Source organism: Hemicordylus capensis, chromosome 2 (assembly GCF_027244095.1).
Source record: "Hemicordylus capensis ecotype Gifberg chromosome 2, rHemCap1.1.pri, whole genome shotgun sequence".
Lineage (NCBI taxonomy): Eukaryota > Metazoa > Chordata > Lepidosauria > Squamata > Cordylidae > Hemicordylus > Hemicordylus capensis.
This window is the reverse complement of record NC_069658.1, coordinates 187295185-187312956: the sequence shown is the minus strand read 5'-3', so window position 1 is coordinate 187312956 and position 17772 is coordinate 187295185. Positions and strand designations below refer to the sequence as shown.

The 17772-nt window shown below is 50.7% G+C and overlaps 1 protein-coding gene across 6 annotated transcripts in view; it reads right to left on the bottom strand.

Moving 5' to 3' along the window:
* Window positions 1-229: 229 nt before the first annotated feature.
* The window catches only part of CCDC120 (coiled-coil domain containing 120), a 35309-nt gene continuing 17766 nt past the window's right edge, over window positions 230-17772 (bottom strand). For 3 of the 6 annotated variants that reach the window (XM_053301904.1, XM_053301906.1, XM_053301903.1), the window contains exons 2-10: window positions 10074-10216; window positions 9596-9729; window positions 8781-8894; window positions 8329-8551; window positions 7378-7434; window positions 5929-6172; window positions 4527-4631; window positions 2373-3065; window positions 230-1905 (exon numbers count right to left, since the gene is read on the bottom strand). In XM_053301904.1, coding sequence (XP_053157879.1) covers window positions 1815-1905; window positions 2373-3065; window positions 4527-4631; window positions 5929-6172; window positions 7378-7434; window positions 8329-8551; window positions 8781-8894; window positions 9596-9729; window positions 10074-10122 — 1710 coding nt within the window. In that variant the 5' untranslated portion in view covers window positions 10123-10216 and the 3' untranslated portion in view covers window positions 230-1814. Of the gene's footprint in view, window positions 3066-4526; window positions 4632-5928; window positions 6173-7377; window positions 7435-8328; window positions 8552-8780; window positions 8895-9595; window positions 9730-10073; window positions 10217-17772 lie in introns of all 6 variants that reach the window. The other 3 variants (XM_053301907.1, XM_053301905.1, XM_053301909.1) reach the window with 3 other exon arrangements.

The window sequence follows — 17772 nt, the reverse complement described above, 5'->3', positions numbered from 1 at the left end:
GTAGTTATTCCTACTTAATGCAGAGCACAGAAGGAGTGATCCTGTATTGAGTGCAAATGAGCAACAGTGATCTAGCTTACTTGGGGCAGTGAATTCCATCACCCCACAGGTTTTGTCCCCATGGCCTGGGTTGTACCTAGGGCAGGTGGGGGAGGGCAATGCCAAGGATAGCCAACCCTTCCCTTGACCTCACCATGGACTGTTACGGTTCACGCACATTCCAGCCATGTTCATCTTTACAATCTTTATTATAGAAACCCTTTCCCATTTCATAGCCACAGTGCTCAGTTTTACATTCAGACCCCCATAAACAATCTATACATTAGTGTACATTAAAAAGACACACAAGAGACAGTGACTTTGCTATGGTTCTTGATCCTTCAAATACAGAGGGCAAGGGAAGAGGGACTGAGTCTCTTTCCCTCCCATCCCATAATTATCCATATGAGCTGGATTTAATTGGCAAAAACAGAATTTAAAACAGATTCCTTGTTGCGCAATTGGGAGGTGGAAGGGGGGACTATCACTATTTGTCATGTGTTTTAAATAAACAAGGTGAGAGGGTGATTGTGAGGCATAAGAGAGAGGATGGTGTGGGGGAAACGTTTCAAGGGGGCAGTAACTTTTAGAAATTTAGAGTGTAGTTCCACAAGTTACTACTGCTGGGGCAAATGGCCATGTTACACTAGGACAGGGCTGCACAACTTCAGTTCCTCCTGCAGATGTTGACCTACAACTCCCATCATCCCTGATGATTGGCCACTGTGGCTGGGGATTATGGGAGCTGTAGTCAACAGCTGGAGGGCCAGAGTTGTGCAGTCCTGCACTACTATCTCCGCTAGCAAACACACAACATGGATGTCATCCATGAGTGGATATGCACACAGATGTTTAGAAGATGCACATCTGGTCATGTGGGAAGTCCACATGTGTTTGCACTGCTGTTTCCCACTCCAATCATAACAGGTGATGCCGTCCTAACAGGTTGATGTTCCACCTCTACAGAACTGAATTGAAGCCAAAAAACCTGTGCCCACACCCATCCGAAGGGTGTGTGTTTCATTTGACAGGAGATGGCTGGACCACCACAAGGAATCATTGAATGGAGCCCAAAAAGGCTTCTGTTATCTGGGGATTCTCTCCTTATCCTCTCCAGAAGCTGGTCTTTTACCTGCTAGAGCCCGGTAAAGGGGGCAGTAAATGTACAGTAAACAGAAATTGCTCACTGATGTGGACCAAGAGATGGGGTGTGGGATGTGGCTTCTATTTTTGTTTTCATTTTTTGTTTACAAGACTGATGTTTATTAGCAAGTTGACAGTCTGTGCAAGTTAACATTTCACAAGAAGGAGTGGAGGGGAAAGATACACACAAACACACACTCTCCCCCCGCCCCCCAGTTATATATTCCAGGGTCTTGAGTTTTAAAATGCTGCACCTTGCCCACAGCACCCAGTTGGTAATGTTGCATCACTCCTTAGCAACCACAAGGAGGCACCACTTGCAACACTAAAACCCCAGGGTGGGGGCAGAGGAGGGAATACAGTAGTCATATATCCCACAGTCGCAACTGGGCCAAGATTAACAGTGTGTAGAAAGGACAGGGGGTGCATTCCTGTCCCCAGTGGTGTGTCCAGTGTGACATGCAACAATCCATTCTCACGCACTCGCATACACACACACACACACATCCCCTGCCAGCAGGGACTCCCACCTGCAACACGGTGTGTAACACAGGGAAAAAAGGGGGAAAAAAGGAGGCACCAGCGAGAAATGAAAAAAGAACTGCAGTTCCCCTTGGGGGAAAAAGCGGGGGTCAGACCAGTGTCCCTGGGGTCGGGTGCTCTGTGGATTCCAAGGTGTAGGGGCCAGCAGAATCATCCATGAAAAGTAGCTCCCCAAAAGGTCTGGGGTGAGCAGGCCAGAGCAAGAGAGGAGAACAAAAGAAAAGCAGAGAGGAGAGAAAGGAAGAAAGAAAACAAGAATTAGACCAAGAGGCAGGAAGGAAACACGCAAGAGCTAGCTTAAGCTATCACCCCTTCCTGGATGCCTAGGTCCCTTTCGCCCCATAGCAGCCCCAACACCCTCCAGCCCTCTGCTCACCACAGTAATTTTTCTAGCATTAATAACAAGATCAAGAGGAGGGGCTATAAATAGGAGCTGCCCCCTCCACCCAAGGAGGCCCTTCGGATAGGGAAGGAGCACCAAGAAACCAAAGCATAAGATCTTCCCAGCAGTTAAAAAGGTAGAGCAAAGGTGGAAAAGGCTAGGAGAAAGCAGGAGTCTAGCACAAGGAGGGCAGCAGGGGAGAGCTGGCATCAGGCCAGCAGGAGAGGGGTGTTATTGGGGCAAGGGATAGAATCGAGCCCTATACCTGCCATATAGCGGCTGCCCAGCATAGCTCAGTGAGTGGGGCAGACCTCCTGGCCCCGCATAGTAGCCCATCTCTGCGTTGGTGGGTGCCGGTTCGTAGTAGCTGCGCAGCTGCTGGTGTACAAGCTGAGCCGGTCCTCGTCTCTCTGGTGGCCCCCGCTGGCTGACTCCAGCATTGCGCAAGTACCAGTCCCTGAGTCCCTCCAGGGCCAGGGCTTTGTGGAAGTTACGGTGAGGGGGCAAGGGGGGGCCGTAGCTCATCTCCCGGGACTGGGGGGGCAGAAGCGGGCCACAGGATTTGGTGCGGGCAGCTGGCCTAGCTCGGCGCTGCAGAGGACTCTCGGGAAAGGCCCCCCATTCTGGAGGGGGAGGCCCGTCCCTGCGCGACAGATGCTCCCCACCCCCCCAACACCTGCGTTCCAGGTAGTCCAGAAGGGGGTCGTTATATGGCGGGCGAGGGCTCCGGCCTGCGACAGATGGGGTCAGGGCCTCTGTGCTCTTAAAAGGGGGGCCTGAGGGCAACAGAGGGTCCTCCGAAGGGGCCCGCTCAATCAAGGCCTCCGAGCTGTTACTGCGACGGGTCCGAGCAGCAAAAAGGGAGGCCCGGTCAGCACTGGTGTCACGGCTTGGGGGCCCGAGCTGGGAATCGTGGCTGCCTGACCACTGGCGGGGGTGGAGAGCTGGGGCCTCAGGCCTGAGAGAGAGAGAGAGGGGTGGGGAGCAAGAGATTAGACTAATAATTTCCAAGCTGTGTGCCATGAAAGAAGCTAACTGCTGATGTGCCTTGAGAAACATTTAAGTCTTGGCTCCTGTGAACCCAGACTACCCACCCACACAGGAGGTTGCCCACTGCATGATTGGCCATTTTGGCCTTCCACTCGGCTTCCATCAGAGGGTGTGAGTGGAGCAATTCCGAATGACCCACACCACTGAGGTGGCCTTCTGTCAAGTCTCAGCTTGAGTCACTGCTATAGGCTGGTCTCCTTCAAAGTCAGGAGGCATGCCCAGTGCAGGAACACTAGGAGAGGGATGGATTCTTTTCAGGGCAGGTAATTCTTACTCTTACACATCCTTGTAAGCAACAGGGAAAACATGTCTTGCATTTTAGACTCCAGATCCTACTATAACTAAACTCTTAAGTACACGTAACTGAAATAACTGCATAGCCTACCCCTGTGTACCCACTTTCCCCTTTGTGTCAACATCTAGATCAGGGATTCCCAACTTGGGGTCCCCAGATGTTCTTGAACGACAACTCCCATCATCACCAGCCACAATGGCCCAAGGCCATTGGGAATGATAGGAGTTGCAGTCCAGTAACATCTGGGGATTCAAGGCTGGGAATCCCTGATCAGTATTTAAGTTCTTTGGGAGAGGGAGCCATCCTCTCATTCTTTGAAGTGTCACATACATGAGGGCACTGATTTTATATATTGCATTCAACAAGTGCCTCCATTGTCGGATATCTGGGAAACACCGGATAAGACCGCCTCAGTCTGCACTTCTTGGGATCTTGTGCCTTCCCACCAGCACCGCCAAAACCTCTCCTTGGATCCCTTGTCCCCACACTGATTCCAACGCTGATTTCATGACCTCTGTTCAGTACAGTTCTATATGTGCAGTTATCATCACTAGGACTATCATTGATGAATAATTCATCACCATTCATAAATAATGCATAACGATGCAATCATGGTGACTGTTCATTAATTATAAAGTGTCTAAAATTGCTAGGTGCTGTACAAAATAACACAGCAATAACATCAAAAACAGGCCTTGCCGGCAGCTTGCATTCTAAAAGGTCAAGCCAAAACACATTAGGGAAGAAGGGAAAGATGCTATTATTAGTATCTTCTCCTCTCTTCATACATATAAAGACTGTTCCTACACTGTTGAACTTAAAAGAGTTGCACGCAGCACTGGTCCAATAACAGATGCATCACTTTGCCTAATGTGTATATTACAATAATATTATCCACAGCTTCCTTCCGCACCACCCCCGCATGCGCGCGCGCGCACACACACACACACACACACACACTCACACTCACACTCACACTCTCTCTCTTACTCTAACCCCACCCTGTCTCCAGTCCAACTTCATAGCCAGCTGTTGGGTGGGCGACTGCAAGCTTGGCAACAGCATTTCTCCTACCTGATTTGGTGGCTTCCGCTGCAAGCACTTCTTGCCAGCACTGGAGTGGCAGGGACACTCCGGCCCTCAAAGCTGGACACGCTTCTGGGCAGGGTGCGGCTTGGGCTGCAGAACACACAGATGGAATGAGGATTACAGACTCCAAAGAGCAAACCCAGGGTCTGTACCAATAGGGACCTCACCGCCACCCCTCACACTCTTAAGTTTGCAGTCCTCTGTGTGCTTTCTTGGAAGGAAGGCCAATTGAACTCAGTGGGACTTGCTTCTGAACAAACAGGTATAGAAAGATCAGGCTATAAAACTAAAGCTAGATGTGGGGAAGTAGTTGGTACAGAACAGGGGCTCTGAACCTGGAGTACTCCAGATGTCGCTGAACTACAACTCCCATCATACCCAGCTACAATAAATAGTGGCAATAAATGATGGGGAGTTGTAGTTCAGCAACGTCTGAGACCGAGAGCTGGTCTGGTGGCAGCAAGCATGACTTGTCCCCTTAGCTAAGCAGGGTCTGCCCTGGTTGCATATGAAAGGGAGACTAGAAGTGTGAGCACTGTAAGAAATCATTCCCCTCAGGGGATGGAGCCGCTCTGGGAAGAGCATCTAGGTTCCAAGTTCCCTCCCCGGCAGCATCTCCAAGACAGGGCTGGGAGAGATTCCTGCCTGCAACCTTGGAGAAGCCGCTGCCAGTCTGTGTAGACAATACTGAGCGAGATGGACCAAATGTCTAACCCAGTATATGGCAGCTCCCTATGTTCCTACCACAGGTTCAGATCCCTGGTATAGAAGACGGAAAGGCTGCCTCCATTACCCATCCTACAGGCAGAGATGGCTAGAGAGGCTTCAAGCATTAGCCCTGGTTGTATTCTTGGGAAGGAGGGAAGCACTTTCAGGCTTGTCCTCAGTCAAGCAGCTTCTTGTTGAAGAGGTTGTCTCCTAGCTGGGTTCCTACTTCTTCCATGGTTAGCTCTAGCAGCTGGTTACCCTGCTCCTCCCCTTCCAAACTGTAAGGGGCTAGTTGTTCCTCTATCTTTGGCCTAGTTTACACAAGCATCTGAAGGAGGCGGGAAGTGGCCAAACAGTACCATTTCAGACATCGTGCACTCCCTGCCACTCCCTCACGGCTGGGCTAGAATCTAACGTACTAGTTTACTATTTGCAGAGTTAGGTTGAAAAATAAAATATGGGGATCATTCAAAGGTGGCACCCCACATTTATGACCGGAAGCGGGACAGTCCACCCTTGCACCTCAGAAAGCAAACCAGAAGCCTACGTCCTTGCAAGAGGCCTTGAGTAGGCCCTTTAAAGGGAGTGGCAACAGGCCAGCAGTCGCCTTTCCCCACATCCCCTTTTGTTTCTGGAGAGGGACGCACGAGACCCGGCTCCCCAGGCATTCCCTGTTCACCTGGTTGGGCTGGCGACGGAGTTCCTACGGTCCTTGGCCTGGCTGTACAGATCTGGCTGCAAAAGCCGCCATCCCGGCCGGCGGTCAGGGCTGCTGGAGATGGCACGTAGATGGTCCCGGGCCTTGGGGGGCGAAGGTCGGTCAGAGAAAGAGCCCTGGTGGTTGGAGACCTTGGAGGGCTGGAAACTGTGGGGGTCGTCTGAGGACAGAGCACAATGTACAGGATAGAAGCATCCGCATGGCCCTGCCTCGGCAAAAATACAAAAGATAAAAACGGGTAATTTCACAGAGCCCTAGACAAAACCTGTGTAAAGCTGTTCTTGGATTGCATTCCAGATTGCAGGCCAGGGATTCTATGGATTGATACACCTACATATAGAACAACACACACCCTCACTGCATATAGAAAATCAGACGCCAAGGGAGGTGGGTTGAAGCAGGGGTTCCCGGCCTAGGGTCCTCAGATGTTGTTGGATTACAACTCCCATCACCCACCGCTGCATCGTAGTTGGGATGGGAACTCCTGGGTTATCATGCTAGCCTTCTTGCTAACATGCTACTTTTTAATGCACTTTTTTAAAGGGGGGGAGGTGGGAGAGCAACCAGTTCTGCAACTGCCACCTGTGGTGTGGAGTGGTACAGTCCAGGAACAGTTTCACTCTATGAAGCGCTGTTCTAGAGAGAGTCTGATGCGGGGCCTTCCAAGAGGGCACAGGCATATAAGGGAGGCATCAGCTTCTGTAACCCAGTTTTGCATGGTCATCTTGACTGAACCAGAAAGTTCCCGGAAGTCAAATGTGGACTCCATGTTCCCAACTCAACTATCCTGACTGGTAGCACTGTTTGCATGGGGCAAAGGTCAGGTTGCCTTCTCTCCCCTGAAGATCCATCCCAGAGGGACCTTCTAGGGCACTGCAGCCTGGCTGGGCCCCCACTCCCTTGACCTGCTCACTCTGAAGAGCTAAAGCAAGCAACGTCAGCCAAGCCACTTCTACTAGGTTACATCTGAGGATCACCACCTTTGGTCTGCTATGGTAAAACTCAACAACCCAACAACGTACTAGATCATTCCTCTCTTCCAGACCCAAGCCATAGAACCATTCTGGCTCCAAATCAGAGTTTCTTTTGAACTCACTCCCAGATCCCGTTTTCAATACAAAGCCCAATATACATCCAGATCATGCACTGACTGAGGCACACCCCTTTATTTTTGCAGGCTGGCCGGCATGAGACCTCTGAGCATGTACAAAGTATATTTGCCTCACTGTCTATACACATTGGGGATTAATGGACAAATCTTCAAGGCAGACCCTTGAGCCTTCAGCAACCCATTTTAACCAGAGGCCCTGCTTGAGCTTGCATCATCCCACCACCCGCAATCGCAATTTCTCCCCACCACCCACCTTCCTTGAACTGGGAAAGACCCAAGGAGTTCTGGACCACACTTACCATTTTCATGACTGGCCGATTCCGAGAGGGAGCTGCTCTCTGAATGAAAAGCTTCATCTTTTTTTTAGTGAGAGAGAGAGAAAAGAGAGAGAAAGTATTTGACAAGAAAACTAAGAGGGTGGATAGTACATCCCTGATCCAGCATGGCATGTGGCTGGAATGGGAGAAATGGTTACTTCTCGCAAGATGCCTCCCACAAGAAAGGGGATTCAGGCTAGCTATCTCTGGAAGGAAACATGGGTCCTTCTTCAGCAGGGCTGCACCACTTTCCCCCTCCCGCCGTTCATTCATTCGATTTCTATACCGCCCTTCCAAAAATGGCTCAGAGTGGTTTACACAGAGAAATAACAAATAAATAAGATGGACCCCTGTCCCCAAAGGGCCCACAATCTAAAAAGAAACATAAGACAGACGCCAGCAACAGTCACTGGAGGTCCTGTGCTGGGGGTGGAGAGGGCCAGTTACTCTCCCGCTGTTAGATAAAAGAGAATCGCCACGTTAAAAGGTGCCCTTTTGCCCAGTTAGCAGGGTAGTTGCGGAACTACAGCCCCCATCATCTCGAGCCACAATGGCCAACAGCCACCGATGAAGGGAGTTAATAGTCCCACATGGGCAGGAGGGCCAAAAGCGTGCAGCCCCACTCGACAGAATCGCCTCTCGCCGAATGATCTGTTGCAATACGCGCCTACTCCAAGGGGAGCACGGGAGATTCAGGGCGTGACGAACTGGAGCTGGGGAAGACTGCTCTCCTCCTCCCTGCGGTGACGGGACGGGTAAAACCAGATGAAGTTCTCATTAGCAGGGTTCTGCACGAGCAAGCTAACGGGCCTGCAAACTGCCAGCAGCAACTCAGAAGCCTGAGCCGAGGTGGCGGTGGGGGGCAGGGGGGCGGTGGGACACCCTCAGGATTATGAGCAGGGGGGAGTGGCAGGGGATGGATCCGTAGCTCACCAGGGTTGCCCCTCTGAGGGAGTCCTTTGCCCAGCCGTGCTCGGCACTCCGCGACCTGCGCCTCCAGCTCCCAAAGCCGCTGGGTCGCATCTGCCTGCAGCTGCCTCCGGCGACGGCGCTGCTCCGCTGTTAAGTCCGGGGCCACGGCAAGGCGCCGGGCAGCCTCGGCCACTTGCTGCTGCAGGGCCAGCTCGCGGGCCAGCTCTTCCAAAGAAAGTGCATCCTGCCAAAGGAAAGGCGGCCTTGTCACGATGAGACCCAACCCCTCAGGATTCCCTCTCAGAGGACTACAACTCCCAGAATCCCCAGCTGCGAGGACTTTGGCTTGGGGTTTCTGGGAGTTGTCATCAACACTCTCTGGGAATCTGTGTTTGAGGGAACCCTGCCCTCAGTCTCTCATGCCTCATTTCCCTCTCCCTCCCTCCCTCCCTTTCTCTCTGTTCAATGCACACCTCGGTCTTGAGGACAACGGGGGCCCGGTAGGCAGGGGCTGGCCTCCTTCGCACAGGTTGGGGCCTTTCGCCGGGCTCTAGTGGGTATTCTGGAGGCAGCTTCCCTGTCAGCTCCTGGCATTGGGAGGCAAGACAAGCAGCATGAATCAACCCCGACAGGGTGAGGGGACCAGAGTTCAACAGGGGGATATATCACCTGTCATTAGAATTAACATTCTACACCATAAGGAGCAGGATTTTCCAACTGCCATGCATCTATGCAGACGGGCATATATTTGCTTATTTTGCAGCATACAAGCAGCTGGAATGGTCCCTTTAAAACCCAACCTTGCCAGGGCTGAGCAAAACCTCAGTGAGCAAAAATAAAACCCTGTTGTGTGTGGTTGTGTGTCAGCTTTTATAGAGGAAAGTACTATCAAAATACAGAGCAGGGCCTTCTTGGTTACAGCACCCACCTACATCATGAAGGCTTATTTCCAGGAAAGCTCACCTGTCCCCCCCCTTCCTACTTTTCCTTCCCTGGAGAATGAAGGCCTACTTGTTTTCCAGACCCTTCCCACCTTCGGCTTCTAACTGCACATTCATTGCCAGCTTTCTTCCTCCTCCACAACCATGAGTGTTAGAAACTTGCCTAATTAAAAACGAGAGCCTCCGGCCTCTGTGTCTTTCGACAGAAGGCATGCAGCTTCCTAAATGCCCCGGCTACAGCTTACAGAGCAGCATCCTCGTCTCCACCATCTTTCCAGTTCCGTCCCTTGGAGTCGCCCTGCTGTTGCTCGCCCACTTCTAGCCTCCGCTATGCAACAATTACTCACAGCTTCTTGCAGGCAAACTCTGCGCAGCTCCTTAAGGCGCAGGCTGAGCACCTGCTGAAGCGCTCGCTGCTTCTCCAGCAGTTCCTGCACCCGCTCCAGCCGAATTCGGGGACAGGGTTCCCGCTGCAAGGCCTCTACAGGGGAAAGAGCAGACAGTGAAGGAGCAGTGGAGGCCTAAGAGGCATTTTATTTATTTATGTTCGCACTGATAGCTTGCTCTTCCTCCAGGAGGTGGTTTCTCCTCACAACAACCCTGTGAGGTAGGTTAGGCTGAGAGATAAGCGACTGGCCCGGAGTCACCCCGTGAGCTTCACAGCTGAGTGGAGATTTGAACTCAGGTCTCCTCAGTCCTAGTTCATCACTGCCCGTCATAGCTTCAAATTTCCCTGGGTGCAGTGATGGGAGGGAGGTTATCAGCTGGGTGCTTGCTGACCAGGTGAGGATAAGAGGGAAGATATGGGGAAAGGGAGGAAGCTACCTGAAGAGCTGTAGCTGGACGAGTTGATGAGCTGCCCCTTCACCTCCATGTCTGGGAGAGATTGGTTCGTCTCCTGCTTCCACGGGAATCACTTTGCCTCCAGACCCATCAGAAACTCCCAGATGGAGGACCTCAGCTGGCTACTGTCACAGGGAAACAGAGGAGGAGCAAGGAGTCAGGGGAGCGATCTTGGTGAGTCATCAGTGGCAGCATGATGCTGCAGAAGAGAACCTTGCTGAATTCAGTGGAGGACACAGGAGAAAGACAGGGGCATCACTTCTGTGCTCCCAAGACTTGCGTTTGGGGCAGCATTTGATGATGGTGCCGTTGTTGCTGTCCCCGCTTTCTTTTCCTCCATCCGTATGAAGGGTGTGGGGAGGGGCTAATGGGTTTTCGTTTATTTATTACACGTCTATCCCATGCTTCCTGCAAGGAGCCCAGAGCAGTGTACATGGTTATGTTTATCCTCACAACAACCCTGTGAGGTAGGTTACGCTGAGAAATAAGATCAGAGTCAGCCAGTGAGTTTCACGGCTGAATAGGATTTGAACTTGGATCTCCCCAGTCCTAGTCCAACACTCTACCCATCACATCACAGTGGCTCTCACTGAAACTTTAATAAAATGTTGAGAGAAAGACAGACAGACTCTCTCTCTCTCTCTCTGGGTGGGATGGGAGGAGTTGCTAGGCTAGAAGCTCTTAGGGAAAACCGATCTGCTCAAGGTCAGTTAAGCAGAGCAGAGCAGGGAGGAGATCAAGAGGAGCTTCACTGCCCAGATTCTGCTTCTAGATTAAAGCCCCTTATCTTCCTGCGAGGGGCAACCTCCTCCTCCCTCTCCTTGGGCTCAGCTGGGACAAGCCTTGGACCTCACTGGGGCAGAAATTCCAAGTTTCCATGGGGAAAGACTGTAGCACGCCTAAGGTCCCCGGCATTTCAGACCTTGGCATTTCTAGGAAGGGTTGGAAAATATCCACCTGAAATCCTGGAGGGCTGCTGCCAGTCAGTGTAGACCATACTCAAGCAGATGGTCCAACAGTCGGACTTTGTCTAAGGCAGCTTCCTAGGTAAGGTCCTCCCTGCTGATGCCCAGAGTGGGGCTGGGACAATCCTGTGCAGTGCCACTTTCACCCCCAAATGGAACATCATAGCCCTCGCTATGTAGCAGTATCTGCTTGGAAGAAAGAGACGGCAGCATGAGCCCAAAGCAGCACCAGCCCTGGCACAGGCATGGTGCAAAGACTGTACTTGCAGCTAGGGATGTGCACGATCCAGTTCGGGGGCCCTTTTATGGGCCTCCGAACCGGTCTGAATGTCCAGCAGTTTGGCCGGTTCGAAGGTGAGGGGGGCTATCTTTAAGGAGGAGAGAGGGTGCTCTTACCCCTCCCTCTGCATTTCTCCTGCCGGCGCTGTCTTTTAAAACAGTCTGGTGGGGTGGCAGTGTACCTCCTTGCCGCCCCGGTGCCTCCTCAGACTGGAAGTGCCCACTGCACATGCACACATCACGTGTGCGACATCCCTACCAGGGTGGGATCAGCCCAAGGCTCCATCTCGTCAAACAACCAACTTATCTCACTGGCCAGTGAGATACCCCCGGGAAACTCCCAAGCGCCACAGGAAAGTCACAGCGCTCCCCTGGGGTTTGCCCCCAGCATCTGTTAATCACAGGCCCATCGCCTCTGATGATGGAGGCTGCATTTAGCAATTACATTTTATCTGCTTTAACTTCCTTCTAATTGGCTAGTTTATATACATGCTTTTAAATGGATGTTGTGCCTATCCCAAGCCTGTGTGACAGAATGCACTCCATTTAAATAGGTATTTGCATATGTTATGTTGATTGGTATAATTTATAGTTTCCTTAGCTGAGAACAGCAGCCCTGGCTGGAGGGAAAGAGAAACCTAAAGAAAATAAATACCATGCCTGCTCAGGGAGGTGCAGTGGCCTCTCCTCCTTCCCTGAGCCTGGCTCAAAGCCCATGCTCCTAACAGGAGTCGAGCTCCAGGAGCCTGTTGCACTCCTCTCCCACCTCCCACTAAACCAACGGACTAAGAACCAGACCACCAAATCCTGCAGGACGGGAAGTCTGGGGGCGGCACGACAGCTGACGGGCTCTCTCTGTTTCTGGGTTGCAGCCAGATCCCACAGCTGCTTCCCCGTGAGACCAGATCAAGGCCAAGCCCAGCTGAGAGAGCCCAGGGAACAGAGAGCCCAGGGAACAGCACCGCCAGGAAACCTCCCCAGTTACGTAACTAATCCCAGCTGCAGCAGAGACCAGCACAGCTCTCCATGAATCACACCGAAAACGACATCCATGTCAGGTAGAACAGCCGCAGAAAGAGGCCCCAACACGTGCTAGGGGCGGCTGTCCTGCAGCTGCCTTTATACCCAAGATTCCTACCCCTTGCCCCACAAAGCCCACTGGACTGGATTGATTTCTCCACACCCTCTCACACACACCCACACCATGCAAAATGTAAATCCAGACGGTTAAAATCCATGTACGCCACACACACACGCATACACACTTGCTGTGTCTGTCTTTTGATGACCAGAATCAGTCCCGCTGCACACTTTTTACTGCAATGTAAAAAGATGGGAGCTGGAAGTGGAAAGGTGGCAGAGAGAGAACCATTTTTTCCTCGGCTCTTGAAACTGCTGCAGCCAATTCCTTTCCCATGACTGTTTCGTGTCAACACCTTATTCCCCACCCCTCCCAACTACTGCTGCCTGCATCTTGTCAGCAAGGAAGGTGGCTGCTGTGGGGCAGGGGTGTGTCCCCTTCAGGAAAAAAAACCCCAAAGCAACCTGCACCAGCAATGCGTTATGCGAATTAAGTCAACCTGAAGGTATCTTACTGCTGCGCAGAAGTTATGCCGACCCAATAAAATGTTGGGGAGCAGGAGAAAGTTCAGGTGTCACCTTGGTTTATCACCATGATTCTGGGGGCTCCTTCAGAGGCCATTCATGTAGGGGTTGACAAATCCCAGGCCTCAGAGACTCATGGCACCTCCAAGAAAATCTTTATTTGTCCCAGGTAGCCTTGTTTCTGTTCCAAGTAAAGGGGATAAAGAAAATGGTAAAGTTTGCTTTCGAGTCAGTGTTGACTCCTGGCAACCACAGGAGAGCCCTGTGGTTGTCTTTGGTAGAATACAGGAGGGGTTGACCATTGCCATCTCCTGCACAGTATCAGATTATGTCTTTCAGCCTCTTCCTATATCGCTATATAGGTGTTTCCCATAGTCTGGGGAACATACCAGTGGGGATTCGAACTGGCAGCTTCTGGCTTGCTAGTCAAGTCATTTCCCTGCTGCACCATTAGGTGGCTTAAAAGGGGAAATTTAGGAGATAGGGAAAATCAGGAGAGTTACTGCTCCAGAGTGCATGGAGTTTACTCAAAACCACAATACTAGAAGCCCAGTTAGACTGTATACCCAAAAGGAGGAAAGGTACCACTAAGTCCAGGAGGATGCCAGCATGGCTAACAGGTAATGTCAAGGAAGCCATAAAAGGGACAAAGACTTCCTTCTGAAATTGGAAGGCCTGTCCAAATGAAGAGAACAGAAAGGAACACAAACTCTGGCAAAAGAAATGCAAGGTGACAATAAGGGAGGCGAAAAGAGAGTTTGAGGAACATTTAGCTAAAAGCATCAAGGGAATAACAAAAACTTCTTTAAATACATCAGAAGCAAGAAACCTGCCAAAGAGACAGTTGGACCATTCGACAATGAAGGAGTGAAAGGGATTATTAAGGAGGATATGGAGGTTGCAGAGAAGCTAAATGAGTTCTCTGCATCTGTCTTCACGGCAGAGGATACTGAGCATATACCTGTTCCTGAACCCGACTTTTCGGGGATGGAGGCTAAAGAACTCAGTCAGATAGAAGTGACAAGAGACGATGTTCTAAACTGTCTGGAAAAGCTGAGAACTAGTAAATCACCAGGGCCAGACGGCATCCATCCAAGAGTCCCCAAATAATTCAAACGTGAAACCGCTGACCTCCTTGCTAAAATATATAACTTATCCCTGCAATCAGGCTCTGTACTGGAGGACTGGAAAGTAGCAAATGTAACACCGATTTTCAAAAAGGGATCTAGGGGCAATCTGGGAAATTAAAGACCGGTTAGCTTAATGTCCATTCCAGGCAAATTGATGGAAAGCATCCTCAAAGATAAAATTGTAAAGCACCTAGAAGAACATGCCCTGCTGGGAGAGAACCAGTATGGCTTCTGCAAAGGTAAATCCTGCCTCATAAACCTTTTGGAGTTCTTTGAGAGTGTCAACAAGTGTGTGGATCAAGGTGATCCAGTTGACATAGTCTACCTGGACTTCCAAAAAGCTTTCGACAAAGTTCCTCATCAAAGACTCCTGAGGAAACTTAGCAGTTATGGGATTAGGGGACAAGTATATGTGTGGATTGCTAACTGGTTGGAAGACAGGAAACAGAGGGTAGATATAAATGGAGAGTTTTCACAATGGAGGGAAGAATAAGAAGTGGGGTCCCCCGGGGATCTGTACTGGTGCTTTTTAATTTATTCATAAATGATCTAGAAGCAGGGGTAAGCAGAGAGGTGGCCAGATTTGCAGATGATATCCATATCTTTTGGGTAGTGGAATCCAAAACAGATTGTGAGGAGCTCCAAAAGGATCTCTCCAAACTGGGGGAGTGGGCAACAAAATGGCAAATGCAGTTCGATGTTAGCAAGTGTAAAGTGATGCACATTAGGATGAGAAACCCCAACTTCAAGTATACACTGATGGGATCTGAGCTGTCGGTGATGGACCAGGAGAGGGATCTTGGGGTTGTGGTGGACAGCTCGTTGAAAGTGTCGACTCAATGTGTGAAAAAGGCCAATTCAGCTGTGAAAAAGGCCAATTCCATGCTAGGGATCATTAGGAAGGGGACTGAAAATAAAACGGCTAATATTATAATGCCCTTATACAAAACTATGGTGCGACCACACCTGGAGTACTGCGTACAATTCTGGTCACCACATCTAAAAAAGGACATTGTAGAACTGGAAAAGGTGCAGCCGCAGAAGAGGGCAACCAAGATGATCAGGGGCCTAGAGCACCTTTCTTATGAGGCAAGGCTACAACACCTGAGGCTATTTAGTTTAGAAAAAAAGATGACTGCGTGGAGACATGATAGAGGTCTATAAAGTCATGCATGGTGTAGAGAAAGTGGATAGAGAGAAATTCTTCCCCCCTCACATAACACTATAACCAGGGGTCATCCCATGAAATTGATTGCCAGGAAACCAACAAATGGAAGTACTTTTTCACACAACACATAATCCACTTGTGGAATTCTCTGCCACAAGATGTGGTGACAGCCAACAGCCTGGATGGCTTGAAGAGGGGTCTGCATAACTCCATGGAGGAGAGGTCCAACAAGGGCTACTAATCGGAGGGCTATAGGCCACCTCCAGCCTCAAAGCCAGGATGCCTCTGAGTACCAGTTGCAGGGGAGTAACAGCAGGAGGGAGGGCACATCCTCAACTCCTGCCTGTAGGCTTCCAGCGGCATCTGGTGGGCCACTGTGTGAAACAGGATGCTGGACTAGATGGGCTTCCTTGGGCCTGATCCAGCAGGGCTGTTCTTATGTTCTGAAGGGGATAAAGGGAAACCTATTTATACTCCCCTCCACAGTGTCTGCCATTAAATCCAGTAATGTTGTCAAGCGCCCACTGTCTGGCTCCTAATTTGAGCAGGGGCTGGCCTCTAGATCCAAAGAAAATTTGTCAAGGCCTGCTGCATTAATGGGTCCCCTGAACCAGAGGGAGAGGAAGTGTAAATGGAGAACAGGCCCCAGAGTGCCTCCACCAGGCGTGGCATCTGTCCCGTCTTCATAGTCCTTCAGAGAAGTCTAGGAGAGTTCTGCACTCTTTCACTTCATGCAAGCCTCTGACTTCATTATGTGAAGTTAAAATGGTGGCAGTTTTGACTTCCTCAAAACCTGTGGGTCCAGAGACGGGGCTCTATGCCTGTATGATAGGGGCATGCAGAATATGATCAGTCCTACACATAAGCCACTAGCCATGTTAAAGGGGGCCCAGGGTTGGAATTAATTTTCTTATTCAGGGGACTGCATAGCTCCTTTCTGCCATCCATCCTCACCTATGGTCCTATGACATGTCTATTTAATTTATTAAAATAATTACAGTCAGTTACACACTCAAGGCGGCTTATAATATATTAAAACAATTAAAATGCAAAAGATGTAAAAACTGATCTCTCTCGCACACCAACCCAGACAGAACAAATACCAGGGAGATAAAAACTTAGTTGGTCAGCAGATCAAATGCCTGCCCTCCCCGCAAGAACTTCCAAGCAGAGTGACTAGTGAAAGGAGGTCATTAAAGGAAAGAAATGCTACTATTCCTGTTTTAAATGTTGGGAAATCTAAGATGGGAAAGACAGGTGGGCCCAGTAGGCCTATGTCCAAATCCCAGCTTGGCTACTGGTTTGTTCTTCCAAGAAGACTTGAAGGCTGAGGCTGGGAGATATAAGTAACCGGGCGAACCGCAGCTACATGTGAAACGGAGAGCAGGGCAGGGCAAGGCAGGATTGTATGAGCTGGGATTGCAAGACACGGGGCAGAATTCAGCAGGTGGGGCCCTTCCCCGGAAACCCTTGCGACACCTGGTCACCACGTCATCTTGGCTGGCAGCCTGAGGCAAAGGTTCACCTAATCCCCAGACAAGAGTCAATTCAGGCAGGACACAACACATCCTCCACAAGTCGCAAGGTAGCAATTTCCTACAACTGCCCCCACCCCAGCCCTGCCTCTGCAACCATTAATTTCCAACGAGGAATCCTCTCTCGGAGCTGAGCATACTGTCCAGGAAGTCTGGATTGCAGTTACAGGCTTCATAGGATCCATGGAACAGCCTCAAGACCCACCTCTCACACCTGAGCTCACCCCAATTTTGTTAAGCAGTACCCAAAGAAAGTGCCCCTGAAAGTGTACAGACAGCCTCTCCGATGCGGCCAAGGAATCACCACCAGCGTCTCTCCATGCAGATGGCATGATACAGGACAGTGGCTTCCAAGCAGGCTTACACCCAGCATCCCTTAGGTCAGAATTCCAGGGGTTCCTAACTTTCGGTCCCCAGGTGTTGTTGGACTACAACTCCCCTAATCCCTAGCCACAATGGCCAAAGAGGGGAGTTGTAGTCCACCATCATCAGCGGGCCCAACAATGGGAACCCCTGCCTTATTCCAGGGCCACACAACTTTGACCTTCCAGCTGTTTTTGAACTATGACTCCCACCATCCATCCCTGACTATTGGCCACTGTGGCTGGGGATTAGGGGGGCTGTAATCCAGCATCTGCAGGAGGGCCCAAGCTGTGCGGTCTGGCCCTATTCTAAAGCCTAGGCCAGACACCCAGGAAGGCTGCAGATCAAACTCACGCATTTCAGTTCCAAGTGCTCTAGCTATGCTTCCGGAACCAGAAGAGGAGATAGCAGAGGCACCCACTGGGGCTCATCCCTTCCAACATTTTGTTGCAAATATCATAGGGCAGGGACTCCTGTTTTTGCTGCCTTCCATTCAGAGGCTGAGCCCCTCTGTTTGCCGGCATGATAGGAATATAGGAACACAGGAAGCTGCCTTATACCGAGTCAGACCATTGGTCCATCTCGCTCAGTATTGTCTACTACACAGACTGGCAGCGGCTTCTCCAAGGTTGCAGG